General features: G+C 40.5%; 1 protein-coding gene across 2 annotated transcripts in view; it reads left to right on the forward strand.

Annotated features, from left to right (window-relative positions):
- The window catches only part of SEMA3C (semaphorin 3C), a 199,627-nt gene that overhangs the window by 30,344 nt on the left and 143,627 nt on the right, over positions 1–25,656 (forward strand). For both annotated transcript variants that reach the window (XM_056573422.1, XM_056573420.1), the window contains exon 2: positions 443–593. In XM_056573422.1, coding sequence (XP_056429397.1) covers positions 491–593 — 103 coding nt within the window. In that variant the 5' untranslated portion in view covers positions 443–490. The remainder of the gene's footprint in view (positions 1–442; positions 594–25,656) is intronic.

Consider the following 25,656-nt stretch of genomic DNA (forward strand, 5'->3'; position numbering starts at 1 on the left):
TTAGAACTTTGAAAGAAAAAAATAACAAAAATTTGCAAATGTAGACCAAAATAAAGCAATAGAAGACAAAGATAAATAACCCCCTGTGTTATCACAGCTGAGAAAGTGTGGGAGAAGCTCATGGTGTTTTGTTTTTTTTTAGCGTATAATTCAGTTCCAGGCAGGAGAAGGCCTGTTCAGACTATATGTGAGACAGGTACTTCTGTAGTACCTGCTTATTTACAGCGATAGGGACATCCTGTGATAACACCTGCTGACTATTGGGGAATGTAGGCACAGCGGACATAGCCTTCACATTCTAACTTGGCTGCGCTCCATGGTTCTCCCTCTAGCAGGTGGAGTTGCTATTCACATGATACAACTGTTCTGTTTCCTGTCTCGAAGTATCTTAATACAATGGATGATGTGAGCGATCTAATGGGATAATCTTCTCCTCTTACAGGTTACACGGACTGGATTTAAATATAGAAATACATAACATTCAAGCAGCATGGCATCTGTGGCCCTCCATGTTCTCATTGGGCTAGCTGTATATATCAGCTGTACCACAGGATCTTCACAGCCGCAGGCAAGGGTGTCTTTGACATTCGATGGTAAGAAATCTATTCTTTATCACATAAACTTAATAGCACCAGCCATTTATTTTGAATGCTTTATGCACATGTCAGTTCTGGAACCGAAGCTAATCTGTGAAGAATGAGGATATGAGATATGAAATTGAGCTATAGATTTATGTATAAATCACTATGAGGGTAAAAGTGCAGAGCACCATGCCAGCCGCACAGGCTTAGTCATTGTTCTGTCTGGGCCTGATTGATTCATCTGCTACTGCATGCTGGACTGTAGTCAAGCTTAGATCTGGTTGTATAGTTTACATACTATGAAAGACATATGAGAACCTAGTGCAGACTTGGCAGCGTTTAGACTTATTAAAACCAAACGTATTCTTCTGAATGATCAAAAATTCCTTGCAGAATAAATGCATAATGGAAAATAGCATGATGTGTAAGACTGAAGAATAGTGATACGGTTGTAAATACTGAATGGAAAAATATATTCATGTTTGTGTCTGAAAACACCTAATAAAGTAATGAAGACTATTATATTTGGGGATTCGGCACTTTACCGTATATACTTGAGTATAAGCCTAGTCTATGCTGCAGGGACCGTCTGGTGGGGAGGGTTAGTCGTTCCAGGCTGTCCATTTTCTCCACATTCCAGGCCGGCCCCGGACTAGTGACGTTGCCTTGACAACGACGCACAGGGACGTTCATGCGCTTTCACCCCCCAGTGAAAATGGACATCCCGGAATGACTAATCCTCCCACCGGACGGTCCCTGCAGCATAGATGGCACGGACTAGCTCACCTTTCCTTCCCACCGAGGGGAGGTGAATAGAAAACTAAAGGGGGTGTCTGGATGATGACGAAGGCTGCAGTGGTCTTCAACCTGCGGATCTCCAGAGGTTACAAAACTACAACTCCCAGCATGCCCGGATAGCCGATGGCTCTCCAGGCATGCTGGGAGTTGTAGTTTTGCAACTTCTGGAGGTCCGCAGGTTGAAGATCAATGATGAAGGGATTGACAGGCGGTGATGATGAAGGGCGGGGGCATGATGATGGGGGTCTGGATGATGACGAAGGCCGCAGTGGTTTTCAACCTGCGGACCTCCAGAGGTTACAAAATTACAACTCCCAGCATGCACGGACAGCCGATGGCTATCTGGGCATGCTGGGGGTTGTAGTTTTGCAACATCTGGAGGTCCGCTGGTTGAAGACCACTGATGAAGGGATTGACAGGCGGTGATGATGAAGGGGGGGATGATGATGGGGGTCTGGATGATGACAGGGGGGGATGATGTATTTCCCACCCTAGGCTTATAGTCGAGTCAATAACTTTTCCTGTGTTTTTGGGGTGAAATTAGGGGCCTCGGCTTATATTCGGGTCGGCTTATACTCGAGTATATACAGTACTTAAATGTGACCCATATGCAGCAGATGTAGCGCATGGCTTCACAATATTATGGGATTTTGTGTGTTAGTTCATTTCTAGTATTCTGTAGAAAGTGTTGTTTTCTGGGTAAGAATACCAAGAAGTGTTTATTATTGATTTATTTGTATTGTAATTATTTACTATAGAATGATGATGTTTTCTATGCTTTCCACTATAGTCCAAAGCTGATATCTGTTTCCATCAATGCTGTATATTCTCTTGTAAATGAATAACCCAGCATGTGGTGGGAGTGATAGATGTGAAGATGGAAAACCCCTATGATCCAACGTATTGGCTCAGCTGGGTCAATGTGCACCTTTCTCTTCTTTTAAATGAATGTGACTTGGCAGACACACACAAATCCACATGCACATCCACACATAAGGTTTATAGGAAAAATAATCATCTCACGGTCTGAGGATATAATGGAAGAATCTATTTCAGTGAAAGGGTCTTCTAATGCTGCTGAGTCATTTGACCTTGTGGTTTTACTGTAAAATATGTATGTGTAATTTGCTACCATTTACTGCTATTGTGCTTTTCGATATTCACGTGAGTCTGGGGAAGGACTAGAGCCAATGCCAGGTTGGTTGCCAAAAAGAAGAATTTTTCTCTACATTCTGAGCTGAAGAGTGCAGCCATGCACAGCAGAATAGTAGACTAATAGACAGGACTATATATTTAAGGTGGCTTCTACACGCAGCAGGATAGGAAGCTGTTATTTAGGGCGTGAATGTCTTAGTGACTGCCATATAGGGCCTGTATTCAAATCCTCATGCACAGTGAAATATCTGGTTGTCACAAGAGCCAGGCTGTATGTTTAATGATAGTCCAATACATGCATAGCTGGATAAATAGCTTTTTATACAGGATCAAACTGATGCACTAAATGCACAATGGGGACTTTTACATAAGAAAGTATATTTAATGATGGATACCATGCACAGTGGGATTGGTGCTTGTTGTCAAATCTAAACATTTCTTTTTGCTTTTGGCTGATTGATAGTAGTCGAGCAAGTGCTTAGGTCTTGCTTTCTGAACGGAATGTATTTCCCAGGACATTGAACTCTTAAAGGGGTTCTCCACTGCTCAGCGCTTGGAAGAAACCATTTCGAACGCTGGAGCCGGTGCCGGGAGCATGTGATGTCACAGCCCCGCCCTCCTGATGTCACGCCCCGCCCCCTCAATGCAAGTCTATGGGAGGGGGCGTGACGGCTGTCACGCCCCCTCCCATATATTGCATTGAGGGGGCGGGGTGTGACATCATGAGGAGGTGGGGCTATGACATCATGAGCTCCAGGCACCTGCTCCAGCGTTCGGAACAGTTTGTTCCAAACGCTGAGCATCGGAGTGCCCCTTTAAGTCTAGTCCCTTGCTAAATATAATATTCTCCAAGTAAAGGTTATGTACCATTTAGGGTATGTACAGAATAGCTTTTATGTTTTCCGCCAGTCAAGTCCTATTGATATTTTAAAGCCTATAGTTTTCTATTCATTCTATTACTGCCTTAGCAGCATCAAAGCTGCCATAAAAACGTCATTTTAGCTTTTTTTTCCATGAAAATAAGCTCAGTGGTTCCCCTCTGGTTCATGCATTTATGAGCTGCAAAGTCTGCTACCACATAAGGTGAGGTGAGAATAGTAACACAGGTTATTATTTTAGGAGCTTAAATAATTGTATCATTCTGTCTTTGTTATAGTACAGCTTGTAGGACAAAGCTATATTTGGAGCGTACATTGATGCACTCTAAATCAATTTGGTTTGTTGTTAGGAAAATAAGAGAGAAGACTAATGGGAAAAATAACTATAAAGCTTATGTTTGCTCCATCATGTTCATACTGTACCATAGTCGGATGTGACTCACTGCTCCAGAATCTATTGCCCTTGTCATGTGTACTTTTCTCTTTGTCTTCAAATCCTATCATATGGATTGTATTAAGAGCACCTGGAGGAGATCCCAAACTTTCTTTTCTATATAGTAGTCCTTGTTTTTGTATCTCTAGTCACAGTTCTGTTTACACAGCTTTGTGCCTTTAAATCTATTGCCACAGCATATATTCATGTGTTATTGACAGACTGCATAAAATTCTATGTAGTTAAATGTAGTTCTTACCATCAGTTTCCGTTCAAGGTTTTTATGTGAAGTTTTGTAACATTGAATGGTGGTGTACATTGGTGGTGTGAATTTGCAAGAATCTGGCGATACAATACATATCATGATACACATATGACAATACAATATATCCCGATATATCATTGATCTGACTTTTTCATCTCTTAACTTTTTTTTCTAGGATATTATACAAATTGCAATTCTGTTTTTTTTTTAAATTATTATTACATTTACATCATTTATCATACAGGATACATAATGTTATATTTTAATAGGTTGTACAATTACGCACGCAGTGATACCAAATATGTTTATTTTTATTATGTTTACATGTTTTTATATAGGAACAGGGGGTGATTTGAACTTTTAATATGGAAGGAGTTAATGTGTGTCTTTTAAACTTTAATTAGAACATTTTTATTATTATAATTTTTTTTTACACTTTATTAGTCCCTTAGGGGACTTTTAGGAGGAATCATTAGATTCCTCATACAGATCAATAGAGTTCTATTGAACTCTATTGATCTGTGTGCTCTGCGATCCATTGATAGAGCCTAGTCCAGCCAGGCTCTATCAATGACAGAGCCACGGACACCAAGGAAGCAGAGGTAAGCCCTCCTGCTACCTCTATACCTGCTACCCCACTGGCCCACTAGGGAGCATTCACAGGTCCCTTTAGACGCCACTGTCAGCTTTGACAGCGGCGATCTAAACGGTTAATAGCCAGCCGCAATGATCTTCGCATGCTGGCCATGAGCGACGGCCTGGTAACTGCCGGGGGCTGCAGAGTAGGAGCGGGCGGGAGTCCAGAGCCCGCTCCATACAGACTGCTGAGCGCTGCCGCGCTTGTCAGATCCGGCCCTACTTGCCCAAAGCCGGGCTAAGGGCCGGAGAAATTCACCTGCCCAGCACCCGAAACTGCAGGTCCCCGGCGTCGGGAGATAGGAATTCCACATCCCTAGAAAGATCGATTAGAAAATATTTTGAATTAATACAGTATTGTCAAATGAAATATCGCAATACTTGACTGAATCTATTTTTTTTCTTACACCCCTAGTGTACCTGCATGTAGTGAAGTTTAGTACAGTCCAACAATATTGTGCCTGACATGTTTATTTTGGAAATACATATGGTGGACAATTGGTCTCATGATCTCAGGTATTGCCCGGATTGCATTGAGTTTTATCTTATATATAGATTAAAATTAAATAGTTTTTGCTGCTAATGTGCCAGTAGAATTTCTTGCACTACAGTATACAGTGTCCAAGGTTGGACAGATCTCTCTCTAACTGGTGATGTTGGTTAGATATCTCTCTGTCTATGACCATCCTCGGATTATATGGATCAGCAGCCAATCAGTAAATGACTCAAATTTAGAGTTAAAGCCTCTCACCCATATATCCCACCCTAAACTGTTTTATTCTAATCTGGTGGAATTTTTGAAAAGGTAGGACAAATGAATCAATGGCATAGTCTGAAACTGATAACTTTTATGGGCAGATCTCTAAATATACCCCAACATTTAACGTTACAGGAAAAGTAAGGTAACTCTTTAGAATTACCTGAATTTATGAAGTCTAATTGTTGTCTTAGCCACAAAAATAGATACGCAGATGCAGTGTAACTAAACTAATAACATGCAACTAGAGTAAACATCCATAGTGCAGGGGGGTAAACTAACAGGAGCTCTATGATAAAGATTTCTCCCGGGGGCTAATTTGCAAAAAGTGTTTCAGTTAAAGAGTACCTATCATCAAACCATATTTTCTAAACTAACTAAGATTACTACTCCTAACACCTCTCCTGCCCTTAAAAATTTTTTCCGAACTTTAAAAATCTCCGTATCATACCTTTCCCCTTGCTCACATTGTGTGAGCTTCCGGAAGGAGAAAGCAGAAGTTCCCGAGCAGGCTCAACGTTACTGAAGCCTGTGAGAGCTGTGTCTTGTTAAGCCCCGCATGCACTTCCTGAGTTTGGTCTCCTGCCTGGATTCATTGGTTACATTGCTGAGACCCCCACTGATAAGAAGTATAATTAGGGAGAAAAATGTGGTTCACTTCACTCCCCGGCCAATAGATCACTCTGCAAACTTTAAAGGAAAAACTTTGAAGAGAAGAATGGTATTCAAGACGTTTACAAGAGAGGCCACTATTGTCCAAAAAGAACAGTTTGTCACATCTCAAGCTTATTGGAGACCACCTGGATGTTCCACAGTTCTGCACAGAGAAGACAAAAGGGGAGCTGTTTAACACTAATACATATTGCTTTGCTTAAAAACATAAGAAACAATGTACATCAACACGAATCCCAACTTATCCCAACTGTGAAGCATGGTGGAAGGAACATCATGTATTGGGGCTGCTTTGGTGCCTTAGGGCCTGTTCACCTGGCAATCATTGAGGAAACAATGAATTCCAAGGTGTATCATAACATTTTATAAGAGAATGTAAGGGCAACAGCACATGACCTCAAGCTGAAGAGACATTGGGTTATCCAACAAAAGTGCAAGTAAATCAGTAAATCAACTAAAGAATGTCTGACAAAGATGTGGCCAAGTCAGAGTCCTGACCTTAACCCTAAGGTGGCATGACCTTAACAGGACTGATATTTGTGAACTGAACTGATATTTGTGAACTGAAACACGTTTGCAGGAAAGAATAGTCCAAAACCCTTTCTGTTATGCAACTCTGGTTGGCAGCTACAATAAATGTTTGGTGGAAGTTGTTAACAATTTATGAAATTCACAGCTTTATTTCCTTTTTTTGCTGGTTGTTTATAGTACAACTGTTTGATTTATTGGATCGTTTTTATTTATAACTGTGACATAGCTTAATCAAACCCCATTTTATTTGCAATCACTGTAGAAGCCCATAGGGTAATTCCAAAGGGTTCACTTTCTCTTGGAAATATATTGGTGCAAAGAGCTTAAAACCTGCTAATAAAGATTTAGATCTGATAGAGATTGTCCTAGATTTTTTATGTCTGTGCTTGTTATAGGAAAAAGACTATGAGCGAGACTAAGAACAGATAGTGATGCATTGACAACAATATAAATATTAATAAGAATCTATGTAAAATGCACCTAAATGTTATTAATTAAGTAAATGCTGCACAGTAGATGACTGACACAAGTATCTGAGTTTAGAGGTCTGAATAGGTAGAACTTGAGATCCTAGCTACAAATTGGATTATGGGTTTGAACAATTCTTTGGCACAGCTATTGAATACAGAAATCTGGGATGCTGCTTTTCCAATGAAGAGAAAGGAAGACAAAGGCTTTTAATTTAAAAGTTGCTTTAGTGTCAGAATGGTATTCTATCTATAATTCACTATGACTTGGGGAAATTCAGATTTTGTAAGATCAGACCTTGAATATTTCATAAATCATTTTAAGCCTTTCTGCTCAAATTATATTGGCAACATTTCTAATGAGAGTCAGCAGCCCCATAAGTGATATGTGTGTTCTGTAGCTGCAGAGAACAAGCGATGGGGGAAAGGTCAGCCATATCTGCTACTGCTATTATGCTGAGTAAGTTGGGCATTACTAATTCTAGCAGGAACTGTCTTCCTTTCTTCTTGTTTCCAGGCTTTTTTAGTGATCAGGGTTATCTTGGGGTCTATTCATCATTGTCATCTAGGCATAAAATTGGTGCTTCAGTTTTCAAGGTTTTAGTTGAAGAAACGGCACAGCATTTTCATGGTTAATTGCCTGAAATATATAGTTAAGTGCACATTTAAATAGGTCACTGCATATTGTTCACTTCTCCCGCTGGTCTGTAAATTTCTTCAGTTTAAAGAATCTTTCACGAAAGAAAATGTCTGTTCCTGCAGTGATTTCCGAGTAGGAGTGATTACTTACTATTGTTACCATTCTGAGTAGTAAAACACCAGGGGGAGAGCTTAGAATTGTGTGTATTTACCTAATAAAAACTAATGTTTTCCAAATGATATTGACACATAAAGCTGCAGTGGATGTGGGCAGAATAACTGAACGGATTAATTCCGTGTAGTGTATCTGTATGCATAGTACACTGTGAATGAAAGGAGAATTCTGCATTTCATTACATTAATTTCTCCCCTCTTGTTGATCTTTCCCACATAAGTATAATTAAAGGAATTAGCACTTGCATAATTTCACATAGCAAAATTTCATTAAATTCTTCTAAGCAGAGGGAGAATACACTTGATCTGTGGCCTTTCCTAAGCCTGGGTGTGTGAGCAGTATGTGGAATCAGCAACCGGGTGGGTGTCTAGGCCCAAATGCCACTCTGTAATATTTACTTTATGTATTAGGTGCACTATGGACTTGGCTGTGTGCCATAACATCCTGAATGTATGCCTCTCTGCTTAGCAATAGTGCTATTTATTTCAGCTTCACTTCTTATCAAAACCTATAAAAGGTTGCATCCTAGGTATAATAGTTCAATGCACAAGGGGTTGTATCAATGTGTGGAGCATGTGAATTGGCTTTTAATAAAGAATACCATGTATTACTGGCAGTTAAAGGAGTACTGCAGTGAAAAATTACTTATCCCCTATCCAAAGGACGGAGAATGGGGTCCCAGCAGTCTGCCGGAAGAGGCTGTAACGATGCCGCAGAAAGCCGCAGTCGACACGCCCCTTCCATGTATCTCTACAGGATACATGGAGGTGAGTATAGCAGATTATTGCACCAAAAGCCGTAGACTCAGGATCTTGATGGGATGTAACTTTATTAGCTCCCCAGTGTGCAGTATTTCAGTAACAAACTGCATTTCTCAAGGCTACATGGAGGTGGCGTGTAGGCCACCACTCCGTGCGGGGGCCGGCACGCCCCCTTACAGCAGACTGCTGGGCCCCATTCAAGAGATCGTGGGAGTCCTAGCGGTTGGACCCTCCATGATCTTTAACTTAATCCCTATGCTTTGAATAGGGATAAGTTATCTTTCATTATAGAACTCCTTTACTATTTGACATAATAGTGACTTAGAATGAGGAGGTAAGGAGAACATCTGGTTAGTTAAGGGTAGAGATGGTAAATTGGGAAGATTTTCAGAAGAGTACCTTGGACACGTGACTTCAGCATCTGTTAACCTGGGAATTTAGCAGGTCTCCACCATTCACCCTTGCTGATGACCATTCATTGTTCCTTGATCCTTAGCAACCAACAAGACATAAGGGCTGACCATGTATGTTTGAGTCCCAAGGGACTTTCTGACTCTGCTGTCCCTTCAACACCCATAGACTTTATAGTTCCTTTAATAATAATTATGTCTTTATTTATATTGCACCAGCATATTCTGCAGCACTGTACAGAGATTGTCATCATTCACATTGTAAGCTTCATTTGTAAAGAAATCAATCTAAATTCCAAATTAATCTGGAGAGAACTGAAGCACAAAAACAGGCAGAATATACAAACTCTTTGAACCCAAGATTTCAGAGGTGCAAGGCAACAGTACTAACCACTGAGCCGCCAAGTAACTAAATGGTAGCTCAGTGGTTAGCACTCTAATAGAGGGTGAGGTGTACACCTGGCCATCTATCTTACATGTGGCTACAATAAGGAATCAGGTGGTATCCAGGTCTGAGAGATGACACAAGTGTTCCCACCATCCATAATACAACCATATGGGTAGGCAGGGATTTCTTGTCGTGGATTGACTTTGTTAGTTTATGAACGGTGTAATTGCACACTTCCTATGTGGCTGTATTGTGCCATGTATATCAGATATGAGGTCACTGACCTTCAGTGCATGCTGCTCTTACCTCTCTTACCCCTGTCTCTATAGAGCAGACAGTCAGTTGTCTCAGTGCAGCTGCTATCACACAACTCCAGCAATACTCTCACTATAAGGTTTCAGGAAACATTTGTTGATTTCATAAGAGCCTGTACTGGGAGCCCGTACTGTCCCCCGGGGCTGGTAGCCACAGTATTTTGTCAAATATTACATTTTGTGGTCTACATTACACATGGGGTTTGTGCTTTCTTTTATTTACTTTTTATCTTACTGCCAATTTCTAGAACTGCTATGCAGCATGAATGGAGTGTCTATTCACATGGAATACTATTTAATATTTCACTTTTTTTTAGCACAGTAATAAAATGCCTACATGTGTGCACGCAAGATATGTTTCCTCACTGCTGAGTTCTTAGATGTCTGGAAAGTAAAAATACTGTATATAACAATGTTATTTCAAGAACCTTCTTAACTGTCTGCCATATCCATAACGTGGGCTTTGTTCTTTGATTCCTGGGATTGACGTTGTACTGAGATGTCTGGAAAATAAATAAAAAATACTGTATATAACATTGTTACCTCCAAGATTTTCATAACTTTATGCCATATACATAATGTAAATTTATGTTAAATGCCCAGGAGTGACATTGAAGAAATTATGATGCCAATATTTAAAGTAGATAGTGGGGGAGGGGTTGGGCACCCAGTATATTTATCTTTATTTTCCACTCACCTCTAAAATGTTTACCAATGTATTCATATTTGGAACCATGGCTGCAGGACTATAGGTACTTCTTGGCTGTATGTTAATGTGGGTCTATGAATGAATCCTACATCCATAGATAAGCAGATGGATCTGTCACATGGGTTAAGCAAACAAAACTGCCGACATAGTGAAATAACTATTAGAGTAAGGATGCATGCCATACCTTTATATTTGGTATTGGTGTTTTTATTAAACAGAAAAAAAACTATGGGGATCAAAATGTCAAAGAGGTGAATCCCTGAGTACACAGTGGGTTCGGGCTTTAACGCCTCTCCTCTGTGATTTCACCTCTGTGATTTCATACCTGTTTGATTGATACACGGCTTACTGACAGTGACAAGCCGTATGCAGAGCCTGTGCATCCATGGTGAATGTGGCAGGTTAGGAATTGGATTCACACACCCACCATGCATAGTCAACAATCCTCATTGATGGCACATGCATGGAAACTCCACAGGAGTATGCCAATCAAACAGGTATTGGGCCTGACTTCATAGGGGAAAGATATTGGAACTTTTTGACACAAGAACATACATAAAGGTATGTCATAAAAATTAACTCTAACAGCTATTCCACTGTGTTGGCAGTTAAATTTGCTTAACCTATGTGATAGATGCACTTTAAAGTGCATCTCTCATCTGTGTATGCTTCCCAATGCAAGGGCAACATATAATAACTACGGGTCCATGCTCGTGATAGCCAAAAGAGCATACAAACTAGTTCTGTTTAAGTAATAGGAGCGTTAAAAGAATACAGCAGATTTATGGTTATGGTGTATTTAGGAAGGGATTGCTTACCTGCCTCCCCCTACCTCCTTCTACCTCCCTCAGCCCCTTCATACTGCTCTGTACACAAGTGTACACCGTTCCATAACTCGGAGTCCCCTGTATTCTTTCAGCACTTCAATTGGCACAACATTTTTTTCACCGTTTTGCCCCTAGAAGCAATGATGTGTTGCGGTGATATGCTTCCCCTACATAAAGAAGCATATATAGCAGACAGATCTGGTTAGGTAACCCTAACAACCCATGTATTTTAAATTAAAAAAACTTGCATTTTTCATTATGCTTTATACTACAAAACTTTTGCGGAAAAACATTTCCATTGAAATTCAGAATTTTTGTTGTCCAAATTGTGATGCTGATCATTTGGTTGCTGTAGCTGGCCATACTTTTATCTTGCTTAAAGGGGTATTTCGGGCAAAAATATTTTATCCCCTATCCAAAGGATAGGGATAAGATGTCTGATCGTGGGGGGCCCGCTACTGAGACCCCCCGCGACCTTCCTGCAGCACCCGCACTCTATGCGGGGACTGCGTCTCTAGTTTCGGAAACCTCCGGGTTTCTGGGACTGGGGACGTGACGTCACGCCACACCCCCTCCATTCATGTCTATGGGAGGGGGCGTGTCGGCCAACACAAAACTACCTGTGCCTCCATAAATCTCATAGAAGAACTTTGATTTTGCCATAAGTGTATGCTAACATTGTGGCCTGTGGATAATATTTCCTTTGGCGCTGTACAGTCAGCCACAGTTATTTATCAATCTAGATAAGAATACAAACATGGTTATTGTTGCCTCACCCAAAGCTAGAATCAGAAGAGTAACATCATGTGCTTCCAAGCCACAAACATTTATGTATGATAAGAACTACTTAATTGCTGTATTATGTAAAGGCCATAGCCTAGAGCTGAATCTGTACTACATCGAGATGGGATCAAAGTACACTTCTTTAAAAGGTGGATTTTTTATTTGATATATGACGCCAGTACACACTTGGAAAAGATCTAATAAGGACCAGTCACTGTTTATGTCTTTGCCATATAGCAATTTTAAGGGTAGACACACTTTCTATAGTTCCAAAGTCTCTTGCCTTTCATAAAGTCAGATTGAAGCCCCCATGAACCAGAACATGATGAATACATAATGTGACAATATGGATCTATTTATTTAATCACTGCTTTTACAAGCAACAGCCATTGCTGGGGATGGCAGCTACAAGGAGGTCAAATTCCCTGTGGCTGCTCTCCTGACACCATCAACAAATTTCAGTCACCATTTACATTACATTCTATGAATGGGGACAGCAGAGGGGTTTCTCATTCTATTCACAAGATGCACCTGCGGCTATGGATAAGTCTGCTGTGGTTGAAAAATCCTTTTCAGGGAATTTGAGATCCCTGTAGCTTCTCCTCTAGTACCCGTATTGCCTCATAAAGGATAAACACACACACACACACACACACACACACACATATATTAGTGAACTGAAGAAAATATTGTTCTTACTACTTTTTTTTTTACTTATAATTGGTTAGACTAAATATATCCAGGGGATATCCAGCTAAATAATATTAATGTTATTTATATTACATTTTTAAGTGTCTTTCTGATTATTATAGAAAACAACTCACATATAGCTAAAAATTCACCTTTATTAGTTCCAAAAAAAAAAAGTAGCAATATAATCAACAATTACTATAATAAAAAGACAATATACCAGGAATAACCCTGAGTATGATAAATCTCTTGATACACTTCTAACCCTCACTTTCCAACGTGTTTCCCTGTGTATCAAATCCAATGACATGGTCCATCAGAGGACTACAGGTAGGATAACAGACAAGTTAGGGAAATACACATTTATGCATACACATTTTCAGACAGATATTAATACATATAAAGCAGCATGAATACTAGTGCAGTTAGTGCTTCACATAGATCAAACACGTAGAGTAAGCAAATTGCTTGAAGTCTCTTATTTGCAGATATTAAATATAGACCTTCAGTGATCAGTGGTTTGGTAAGAGGTGATGAAGAGAGGAATAGATATAGCAGATAATGACCCATAAATTGAGCACAGTGGTCAGCACAAGGCATATTTCATAGTTCATAAATCCAAAAATGGAAATAGAGACTGTATAAAGGGTCTCCAGATATCATGTATAGCCCCCCAGCAGGCATGCATCTACCATCTAAAGGTAAACAAATCATCTTCCAAATGCGATTCTCATATTCCGGGATATTACTGGTTCTGTCGCTGATAGACAAATCCACTCATTAGGAGGAGACTATAAATATATTCCCTATGAAGCTATAAATCCAGATGTAACTGCACATATGCACAGCTCACTAGTACAAAGATATTCACAATAGCTTCTTTCATTTTCATTCCAGTGCAAAATTCCCCATGTCTACATCCATAGAGATATCCAGAAGTGCAGCTGCCGATCCACTCGCTTTTTTTTACACAGTACACATCATTGTTGTGATGTGTACTGTGAAGAAACAAAACAACGAATATTCGTCATTACGAATGTATATATCGCTGTATTCTAAATATCCTCAAAATCGCGAAGTGCCGATATTGGTGGTAAAAATTAGCATTTCTAATATTCATGCTGTAAGTGGATACATGATAAAGGGAATCTATGGTACATTTAAATTGCTATCTTACCTTCCAAGATTTCTTCATTTTGAGGACACTCATCCTATTGTTACTACAAATCTATTCTAAGTGATGAGTATTTGTGTAGAAAAAGAAACTAAGGGAACTCTTCCAATAATGTCATCTGTTTACTTTTAAGGCTCTTTAAATTTGCATGAAGATTTTCACCAGGGATTCTAATGCATTTAGTTCTTTTTCTTACAGAACATTATGTTATGTAGTAATTGAATTACACACTTCCATGGAATGTGTATCCTTAAAGTCAAGCTTTCTTTCTGTGTTTTCTAAGCATATTTTTTAGTGATTTGTTGTTTAGATGTTTGGGATAATGTTAGCGTAAACAGTTCCACATATAATAAGGTTCAGAGACATCTGTGTGGAGTGTAAATAAAATATATTGTTCAGCTGTTAGACAAATGAGCGTGTCAGGTCAAGTCCAGCTTTCTTCCTTTGGGAGAAGTGTTCATTTGCATTCCATTGACTTAAGAAACATCATATTTTGTGCATACCTGATGGAAAATGATGTGATGCATAGCTTCCATTTTTTGGCATATCTGAAGTATGTGAGCCAGACCCTTTTTCATCTTAACTGACAGTCGAGTACTCCCTCAAAGACATTATTACATTTTTATGTTGTCATTACATTAAGGTGTCAAACAGAGATCCACTGGATTGCTCATTTTACTTGTCATTATAATTTGCCTGGAGTATAACTTGATAGCTATGGAGAATTTTGCACAGATTTTTCTTTACTGTAGAGTTTCCTGAATACACAATGAGGCAACTTTCCAAATAGTCTTCATTAAAGATTTATACCCATTTTGCTGCTACTCAGACAAAGATAAGCCAATCAGATGGCAAACTTTCTGCTGTCTAAGTGTTAGAGACAGCAGCACAGAGGGGAGATGAGTTACACACCAGCTCAAAGAAAGGACAGAGGAAGAGGAACCTTGGAGGACAGCTCACACAGGCAGGAGAAAGAGAGAGTGGATAGCTTACAAAAGACAGATTGCAGGGGAGTATTACCGTATATACTCGAGTATAAGCCGACCCGAGTATAAGCCGAGACCCCTAATTTCAACCCAAAATCCCAGGAAAAGTTATTGACTCGAGTATAAGCCTAGGGTGGGAAATACCTCATCCCCCCCTGTCATCATCCAGACCCGTCATTAACATCCTCATCATCATCCCCTTGTCATCATCCCACACATCCCCCCTTCATCATCCCCTTATCATCCCACACATCCCCCCTTCATCATCCCCTTATCATCCCACACATCCCCCCTTCATCATCCCCTTGTCATCATCCCACACATCCCCCCTTGTCATCATCCCACACATACCCCCCCTTCATCATCCCCTTATCATCCCACACATCCCCCCTTCATCATCCCCTTATCATCCCGCACATCCCCCCTTCAACATCCCCTTATCATCCCACACATCCCCCCTTCATCATCCCCTTATCATCCCGCACATCCCCCCTTCATCATCCCCTTATCATCCCACACATCCCCCCTTCATCATCCCCTTGTAATCATCCCCACACCCCTTCATCATCCCCACACCCCCCCTTCATCATCCTCTTCTCATCATTCGCCCTCAGTGGTCTTCAACCTGCGGACCTCCAGAGGTTTCAAAACTACAACTCCCAGCAAGCCCAGGCAGCCATCGGCTGTCCGGGCTTGCTGGGAGTTGTAGTTTTGAAACCTCCGGAGGTCCGCAGGTTGAAGACCACTGCGGCCTTCAACATCATCCAGCCCCCTCTCACCCCCTTTAGTTCTGAGTACTCACCTCCGCTCGGCGCTGGTCCGGTCCTGCAGGACTTTCCGGTGAGGAGGTGGTCCGGGCTGCTATCTTCACCGGGGGCGCCTCTTCTCCGCGCTTCCGGCCCGGAATAGAGGCGTTGCCTTGACAATGACGCAGAAGTACGTTGGCAATGAACGCACCTCTGCGTCGTTGTCACGGCAACGTGACTATTCTGAGGCCAGGCCCGAAGCGCTTAGAAGAGGCCTCCCCGGTGAAGATAGCAGCCCGGAACCAGTATCCCACCGGACCACCTCCTCACCGGACAGTCCTGCCGCACCAGACCAGCGCCGAGCGGAGGTGAGTACTCAGAACTAAAGGGGGTGAGAGGGGGCTGGATGATGTTGAAGGCCGCAATTGTCTTCAACCTGCGGACCTCCGGAGGTTTCAAAACTACAACTCCCAGCAAGCCCGGACAGCCGATGGCTGCCCGGGCTTGCTGGGAGATGTAGTTTTGAAACCTCTGGAGGTCTGCAGGTTGAAGACCACTGCGAGTGGGGGAGTTCACTCGAGTATAAGCCGAGGGGGTGTTTTCAGCACGAAAAATCGTGCTGAAAAACTCGGCTTATACTCGAGTATATATAGGCTGTGTAAGGTATAGAGCAAAATAAAAATTGACACAACTGTAGAGGCTGTGAATGAAAAAGTAAGCAAAATTAACATAACATAACTACAAAGCAAGAATAAAAAGAAAAAGGTTTTTTAAAAGTATCCATAGCCTCAAGACTTCCATTGTCAACATAGGTATTACATGCATACTTGGGGTGAGACAAACAGGAATGAATTCTAATAGAATACATGAGGTAAACAGAATAGGAATTCTAATTTGATGATTGTAATAAAAAAATATTTTTGTACATTATTATGGTGGCTGCCATCTTGCATTTTTTAACAGCATTTAGTGATATCCTTTACAGCAAGCCCCATGGACATAGGTGCAATGAACATTTCCAGACCCTATCTTTCCAGTAGCCATCTTCTTATCATCACAGACAGAACAGGAAGGCTCAGTTTAGTTTAGCCTCTTGGGAACGCAGGGCGTATGCATACGCCCTGCATCCCCGATCCTTAAGGACTCAGGGCGTACGTGTACACTCTGGTCCAGTTTAACGGGTTTAAACCGTTCTCACCGACGGCAGCCAGAACCCACAGCTAATGCCAGGTACGGCCGATCAGGCCGATGCCCGGCATTAACCCTTTAGATGCCGCGATCAAAGTTGATTGCGGTGTCTAAAGCGAAAGTAAAAGAATTCCCAGCAGCTCAGTGGAGCTAATCATGACTATCGTGACAAAATTGCGATGTCCCGATCAGCTTAACGGATGATGGGAGGGTCCTCACTTGCCTTTCCGTTGTCTGATCAGTGATCTACTGGTCCATGCCTACGCAGCAGGATAGAGCAGCAGATCGCCAGTTACACTGAGCAGTGCTTTGCAAGGGTATAACACTGATCAGTGTATGCAATCAGAAGATTGCATGTTTTAGCCCCCTATGGGCTAAAAAAAGTGTAGCATTTTTTTTCAATAAAAGTTTATTAAACCCTTCCCTATTAAAAGTTTAAATCACCCCCTTTTCCTATTTAAAAAATAAAATAAAATAATGTAATAAAGAATAAAAATAATCATATGTGGTACCACCGCGTGCGTAAATGTCCAAACTATTAAAATATAGGATTAGCTAAACCACACGGTTGAGTCCAAAATTGTGACTTTTTGGTCACTTCATATACCATAAAAATATTAATAAAAAGCGATCAAAAAGTCCCATCAAAACTAAAATGGTACTGATAAAAACTACAGATGGCGGCGCAAAAAATTTGCCCTCATACCTCCCCATACATGAAAAAAATAAAAAAGTTATAGGGCTCAGAAGATGCCAGTTTTAAATACTAATTTTGGTGCATGTAATTTATAATTTTTTTAAGTAGTAAAATAAAGTAAAACCTATATAAATTGGGTATCCTTGTAACCATATGGACCTACAGAATAAAGAGAAGGTGTCAGTTTCACCAAAAAGTTTACTGCGTGGAAACAGGAGCCCTCAAAAGTTAAAAAATGCTGTTCTTTTTTTATTTCACCGCACAAAAAAAAATTGTTGGTTTCGCCGCAGGTTATATTATAAAATAAGTGATGTAATTACAAGCCCTTATATGAGTCTATAGGTGCAAAATTGAAAGTGTTATGATTTTTAGAAGGGAAGGAGGCAAAAACAAAAATGAAAATATGCTGAGTCCTTAAGGTGAAAATAGGCCCTAAGGGGTTAAAGGGGTACTCCGGTGGAAACCTTTTTTTTTTTTTTTTTTTTTTAATCAACTGGGGCCAGAATGTTAAACAGATTTGTATATTACTTCTATTTAAAAATATTAATCCTTCCAGTACTTATCAGCTGCTGTATACTACAAAGGAAGTTCTTTTCTTTTTGAATTTCTTTCCTGTCTGACCACAGTGCTGTCTGCTGGCACCTCTGTCCATGTCAGGAACTTTCCAGAGAATAAGCAAATCCCCATAGCAAACCTCTCCTGCTCTGGATAGTTCCTGACATGGACAGAGGTGTCAGCAGAGAGCACTGTGGTCAGAAAGAAAAGAAATACACAACCTTCTCTGTAGCATACAGCAGCTGATAAGTACTAGAAGGATTAATATTGTTAAATAGAAATCATTTACAAATCTGTTTAACTTTCTGGCACCAGTTCATTTAAGAAAAAAAAAAAAAAAAAAAAAGCGCATCTTTAGTGGCCAGACTGAAAACTGCACAATTTCTGAATTATTTTAAAATATACATACCGTATATACTCGAGTATAAGCCGACCCGAGTATAAGCCGAGACCCCTAATTTCAACCCAAAATCCAAGGAAAAGTTATTGACTTGAGTATAAGCCTAGGGTGGGAAATACATCATCCCCCCCCTGTCATCATCCAGACCCGTCATTAACATCCTCATCATCATCACCGCCTGTCATCATCCAGACCCTCATCATCATCACCTGTCATCATCCCCTTGTCATCATCCCACACCCCCCCTTCATCATCCCCTTGTCATCATCCCCACCCCCCTTCATTATCCCCTTGTAATCATCCCACACCCCCCCCTTCATCATCCCCTTGTCATCATCACCACCCCCCTTCATCATCCCACACCCCCCCTTCATCATCCTCTTGTCATCATCCCACACCCCCCCTTCATCATCCTCTTGTCATCATCCGCCCTCAGTGGTCTTCAACCTGCGGACCTCCAGAGGTTTCAAAACTACAACTCCCAGCAAGCCCGGGCAGCCTCCGCTCGGCGCTGGTCCGGTGCTGCAGGGCTGTCCGGTGAGTAGGTCGTCCGGTGGGATAGTGGTTCCGGGCTGCTATCTTCACTGGGGGCGCCTGTTCTCCGCGCTTCGGGCCCAGAATAGAGGTGTTGCCTTGACGATGACGCAGAAGTACGTTGGCAATGAACGTACCTCTGCGTCGTTGTCAAGGCAACGTGACTATTCTGGGGCCAGGCCCGAAGCGCTTAGAAGAGGCCTCCCCGGTGAAGATAGCAGCCCGGAACCACTATCCCACCGGACGACCTCCTCTCCGGACAGTCCTGCAGCACCGGACCAGCGCCGAGCGGAGGCGAGTACTGTACAGAACTAAAGGGGGTGAGAGGGGGCTGGATGATGTCGAAGGCCGCAGTGGTCTTCAACCTGGGGACCTCCGGAGGTTTCAAAACTACAACTCCCAGCAAGCCCGGACAGCCGATGGCTGCCCGGGCTTGCTGGGAGTTGTAGTTTTGAAACCTCTGGAGGTCCGCAGGTTGAAGACCACTGCGGGTGGAGAGTTCACTCGAGTATAAGCCGAGGGGGGTGTTTTCAGCACGAAAAATCGTGCTGAAAAACTTGGCTTATACTCGAGTATATACGGTAGTAAAATGAAAAATTTGAAAAAATAACAGCAAAAATTATTTAACATAAAGAAATAGATCATTTTCGGATGATCTTTGTGTGATGCAGGAGAAGAGGGGGTGTTGGTTTAGTAACTTCTACAGTACAGCCCAGAAGCATGCCGCAGTAGTTGTAATTGCATCTGGTGTCAGGGACCTGTAGTGTTCATAGCACCTTAAATAAACAAATTAATAGCTTTATTATGTAATGTGACCCTAATGTGACCCTAATAGGCTTATTTTACTGATTCTGAAAAATGTCCAATAAGTAATTACCGTATTTTTTATCTTTCACTGCATGTGATCCTGCCATTGTATGGTAATCTTGAATAAGTTAGAGATGTGCTTTTTATGATGATGGAAAATTTCTAAAAAATCTAATGATACCCAAGATGTTAGATCCAGAAAAGAATTACAGGGGTATCACTAGTGAAAAATAACAATGTCTTGAATAAGGATATGCTTTTATAGCTGTATTTACAGGATGGTTAAAACAAATAATAATGTTTGTATGTTTAGCTGGGATTCCTTGATTTTACTGTTTATAGTTTACTCTATATGTGATGTTTAAATTGTTTGCCGTGTAGATGGTTATAATAAAAAGTTATTGTCAAACTGGAAGGATTCAACGGTCTCACATTGCTGGAAGACGGAAATAATTTTCACAGCCTGTGACGCGTGACAACAAAACCAGCTTTCCATCATAAACAGATAACCAGAACAATAATAAAATCCCTAACAATTACAAGTACTTTCCCATGGAAACATGAGCAAATGAGCACAGTGTGTATAGGCAGGGTTCTATCGAACTAAGTATAGAGATAATAGAGCGGCTGCAGCAAGGTCTTATGGAAAATACATTTAGTTTTATTTTCTTAAATAATGATATAAAATTGCAGACCATACAGCTTTATGTAAAGATGTTCAGTAATCCTCTGAAAATATGTTGTGCTATTTTAAAATAAAAATATATTTTCATTTTAGTTGGATATCTGTCTTATGAACACATGTAACTGTTTATTGTATACATCTTCAGACAAGAATAAACTTGGAATGTGTACAGATCAGAGATTGTTTGAAGGTAATCCATGAATTCTTATGGTTCATTGCAATAGGATATATACAGTGTGCTAGGCTCATTTCAATAAAATATGTTGTAATAAATGATTTCTTCCTGTTGTCTATTTGCAAATGTATCTTTTTTTTATTCTAGATTTCATTTCATCACACCTTTTAGGCTGGGTATTTTGGTCAGAATTTTGATCAGTATATAATACCAAAACCAGAAGTGAAACAGATATAGATAAAACTATAATGTAAAGATTTGTGTACAGACAGGCTAAAAAGACTAACCAGAATACTGACCAAAATACTGTGTGTTAACCCAGTCTTAAAGTTTAGTATCAGGCTGGTGCCACAGCTAAGGCTTCACACTTTTTAAATGCAGAAAGTGTGCAGAGGAAGGAGCTATACATGACATGCTCAACTTTGACTACGTGGAGCACTGTTGGAAGAAGTGTCGGTCCAGACTGTATAGAGCAGAGGTCACTACCAGAACATCCAAGCAAAGACACAAGTCCAGTCAAAAAGTAGGAAGGTTGTGTGGGGTATTGCAGCTCAGTTCCATTGAGGGGAATGGAGCCAAGTTGTAATACCCCGGACAATGTGAGAACAGGGGTGGTGCTTTCAATAAGTCCCCTTCGTGATATCACTCAGACTGTAGTGACAAGTTTAATGCATAAGCTTAATTAGGTTCTTAACTCGTTAAGGAGGCAGGGTGTACCTGCCCCTTCTATGTCGCAGGTGCAGGAGCTGACCCCGTGTCATAGCTGGGTGGTCCCAGCCCAGACATAACCAATCGCGGTGATGCCCAGTATTGATTGCGGAGTCTAAAATAAAAATAAAAAACAGTCCTGGCAGCTCAGCAAGGCTGATCGGGACCACCGCGGTAAACCGTGGTGTCCCGATCAGCTGAGGGGACCGCAGCTGAGAGGACATACCCCCTCGTTGTCTAATTGATTATCTGATGCTCCAGCCAGCCATGGCAGGCTGGAGCAGTAGAGCACCGATAACATTGATCAATTCTATGCTGTGGCAATCTGAAGATTACATTTAATTGTCCCCAGTGGGGACTAAAAATTAGTCTAAAAAAGGTCAAAAAAAAGTTAATAAATGTGAATTAACCCCTTCCCTAATAAAAGTTTGAATCAACCCCTTTTCCCATTAAAAAAAAATGTAAACAAAAATAAACATATGTGGTATCGCCACAAAATATAATGTTAATGAAACCAAACGGTCAACCAAATGGTCAGTTTTTAAACAACAGTAAAACATAATCAAACCTATATGAATTGGGTATCATTTTACTTGTATGGCCCTACAGAATAAAGATAAGGTGTCATTTTTACCGAAAAAGTGCACTGTGTAGAAATGGAAGCCACCAAAATTTTCTAAATGGTGTAATTTTTTTTTTCTTCAATTTTGTCCCACAAATAATATTTTTTCGGTTTCACTGCTGATTTTGTGGTAAAATGATTGATGTCAGTACAAAGTTAAATTGGTAACACAAAAAAAGCCCTCATATAGGTCTGTAAGTGGAAATCTAAAAGCGTTATAATTTTTAGAAGGTGAAGAGGAAAAAAGGAAAGTGTCCTTAAGGGGTTAATATATTAATACATACCTAATGAATGCTCCTAGCTTGAGCACCATATTACGATATCGAGAAGGATATCAGTGTGTAAAAGTTAAAACTGAACAACTATTTGTTGTGGCGTTCCTAATGGAGTTTCACAAGAAGAAAGATAGTAAAGGTGTTGGGTATAGCAACCTGCACGGAAAACAGTTTCCTAATCAATTCCTATAGGCAACACCTCCCATCACTGTTTGCAGTTGTCTCATATATGAGGCCTTCAGAGCATAGTACAAGCCAGTTGTCTTGGCAAGTTCATGGCCTTTATGTAACTGTTGTTTCTTATCCAATGCATGTGTGATAGATGAGAATGTGTTGAATGTATGCGAACATGCTTGTCATTAGCACACAACATCAACATTGTCAGGCTGTAAAATCCCCAGCTTGTTAAAATATCAGCTTCTGTACAATGTATCTTACCTAAATCCCTGCTAGAACTCTAGAAATGCTTATTTCCTCACAGTAGACTAGCACTGTGCTTTAGATTTCACTACTATATATATATATATATATATATATATATATATATATATATATATATATATATATATATATATATACATATACATACACACAGTCATGGCTGTAAATGTTGGCACCCCTGCAATTTTTCTATAAAATGAAGTATTTCTCACAGAAAAGGATTGCAGTGACACATAAAATAAGATTGTTTCAAGCATGTGATGTTCCATTAAAATCACCTGTGGAAAATAACAGGTGTGGGCGATATAAAAATCAAACCTGAAAGCAGATAAAAAGGAGAGAGGTTCACTTAGTCTTTGCATTGTGTGTCTGTGTGTGCCACACTAAGCATGGACAACAGAAAGAGAAGAAGAGAACTGTCTGAGGACTTGAGAACTAAAATTGTGGAAAAATATCAACAATCTCAAGGTTACAAGTCCATCTCCAGAGATCTAGATTTGCCTTTGTCCACAGTGTGCAACATTATCAAGAAGTTTGCAACCCATGACACTGTAGCTTATCTCCCTGGGCGTGGACGGAAGATGATAGTCCGGATGGTGGATAAGCAGCCCCAAACAAGTTCCAAAGATATTCAAGCTGTTCTGCAGGCTCAGGGAGCATCAGTGTCAGCGCGAACTATCTGTCAACATTTTAATGAAATGAAAAGCTATGGCAGGAGACCCAGGAGGACCCCACTGCTGACACAGAGAGCCACAGATGAACTTGAGTAAGCTAAAATCCTTCTGGGAAAACGTCTTATGGACAGATGAGACTTTGATAGAGTTTTTTTGTAAAGCACATCATTTTACTGTTTACCGAAAACGAAATCAGGCCTACAAAGAAAAGAACACAGTACCTACAGTGAAATATGGTGGAGGTTCAATGATGTTTTGGGGTTGTTTTGCTGCCTCTGGCACTGGGTGCCTTGAATGTGTGCAAGGCATCATGAAATCTGAGGATTACCAACGAATTTTGGGTCGCATTGTACAGCCCAGGGTCAGAAAGCTGGGTTTGCGTCAGAGATCTTGGGTCTTCCAGCAGGACAAGGACCCCAAACATATGTCAAAAAGCACCCAGAAATGGATGGCAACAAAGCGCTGGAAAGTTCTGAAGTGGCCAGCACTGAGTCCAGATCTAAATCCCATTGAACACCTGTGGAGAGATCTTAAAATTGCTGTTGGGAAAAGGCGCCCTTCCAATAAGAGAGACCTGGAGCAGTTTGCAAACGAAGAGTGGTCCAACATTCTGGCTGAGAGGTGCAAGAAGCTTATTGATGGTTATAGGAAGCAACTTATATCAGTTATTTTTTCCAAAGGGTGTGCCACCACATATTAAGTTAAGGGTGCCAATAATTTTTTCCAAAGCTTAGAAGATGAGGGTTGCAGGGTCGGATTAAGAAACATGTTAGTTTTAGATCATAGACAGAGAGTAGAACCAAAGTGTGGTGGTAGACAGAGATGAGGATAAAGATGGGGGAGGGGTGCAGTACTAAATTATTAACCCCTTTAGGACTGACCCATTTTTTACCTCTATGACCAGGCTAAGTTTTTTTAAATTGGACATGTATCTCTTTAAATGGTAATAACTTTAGAATGCTTTTTCTGAGTTGAGCGATTCTAAGATAGTTTTTTTTGTGACATATTGAACTTTATATAACTGGTGCATTTTTGTTGACACATGAAGCATTTTTTGTGAAAAACTTCAAAATATTGTGAAAAACTGGAAAATTTCTGTCGTTTTATTTTTTATGGTGTACACTGTGCCATAAAAGTGATGTTATATTTATTCTGTGAGTCAGTACGATTATGGCTATACCAATTTTATATAGCTTTCTATGTTCTTTTTCCTTTTCTGAGCAAAATTATTTTTCTGCCATTCAATTTCCAACAGCCGTAACTTCTTTATTTTTCGTCCGACGCCATTGAGTAAGGGCTTATTTTTTGCGGGATGAGCTGTACTTTTTATTGGTATCATTTTTGTGCTACTTGCTACCTTTTGATCTTTTTTATTCCACTATTTGTACCAAAATTGACGAATTTTGCGCTTTTTTTTAATGTTTTTTTTTACAGCGTTCACCGTGCAGGATAATTTACATCATAGTTTTATAGTACACATCATTACGGACGTGGCAATACCTATTATGTATATGATTTGTGTTTTTGATCTTTTTTGGCGGCTCCGGCAGCTGCAGCGGGACAGCCGAGTCCCGTCACCGATCTCCTGTGCTGCCCGCGGCAGTGCCAGAGATCGCTAGGACGTATGCATACGTCCAATTGCACGAACGTGTCAGATGTCCTATAGCGGGAAGGGGTTAAAGATTATGCTAACTTTCACACCATGTACAGTAAGGTTGGCATTAGGGAACCAGTAGACTGAAGTTTACTTATGCCACACTTCATTGTCCCAGAGAACTTCAGACTCTTAGCACCATGCATGGTCTCAAAATCAATAGTGTCCTTTGTTTTGTACCATAAAAATTATTGGCAAAAAGGAAGAACAGTATAGACATTCAATTTTAAAGATGTTTTTTGTTTTAATCTTGAATATAAATAAAATTTAATTTCAACAGGCTAGAAGAATATGGTGTTACCATAGAACTAGACCCTATTCATACCATGTTTTTGCATCTTGTTGACAAGTACTATATTTTTCAAGAGGTGCATTAAATCAGGATGCCTATGATGTTCCATCCTGTTGCCATTCACTTCTATCTTACAAAAAAAAAAAAAAAAAACACAGAATTCAAATGGATCTT

This window comes from Hyla sarda, chromosome 4, assembly GCF_029499605.1.
Source record: "Hyla sarda isolate aHylSar1 chromosome 4, aHylSar1.hap1, whole genome shotgun sequence".
In the NCBI taxonomy this organism is placed as follows: domain Eukaryota; kingdom Metazoa; phylum Chordata; class Amphibia; order Anura; family Hylidae; genus Hyla; species Hyla sarda.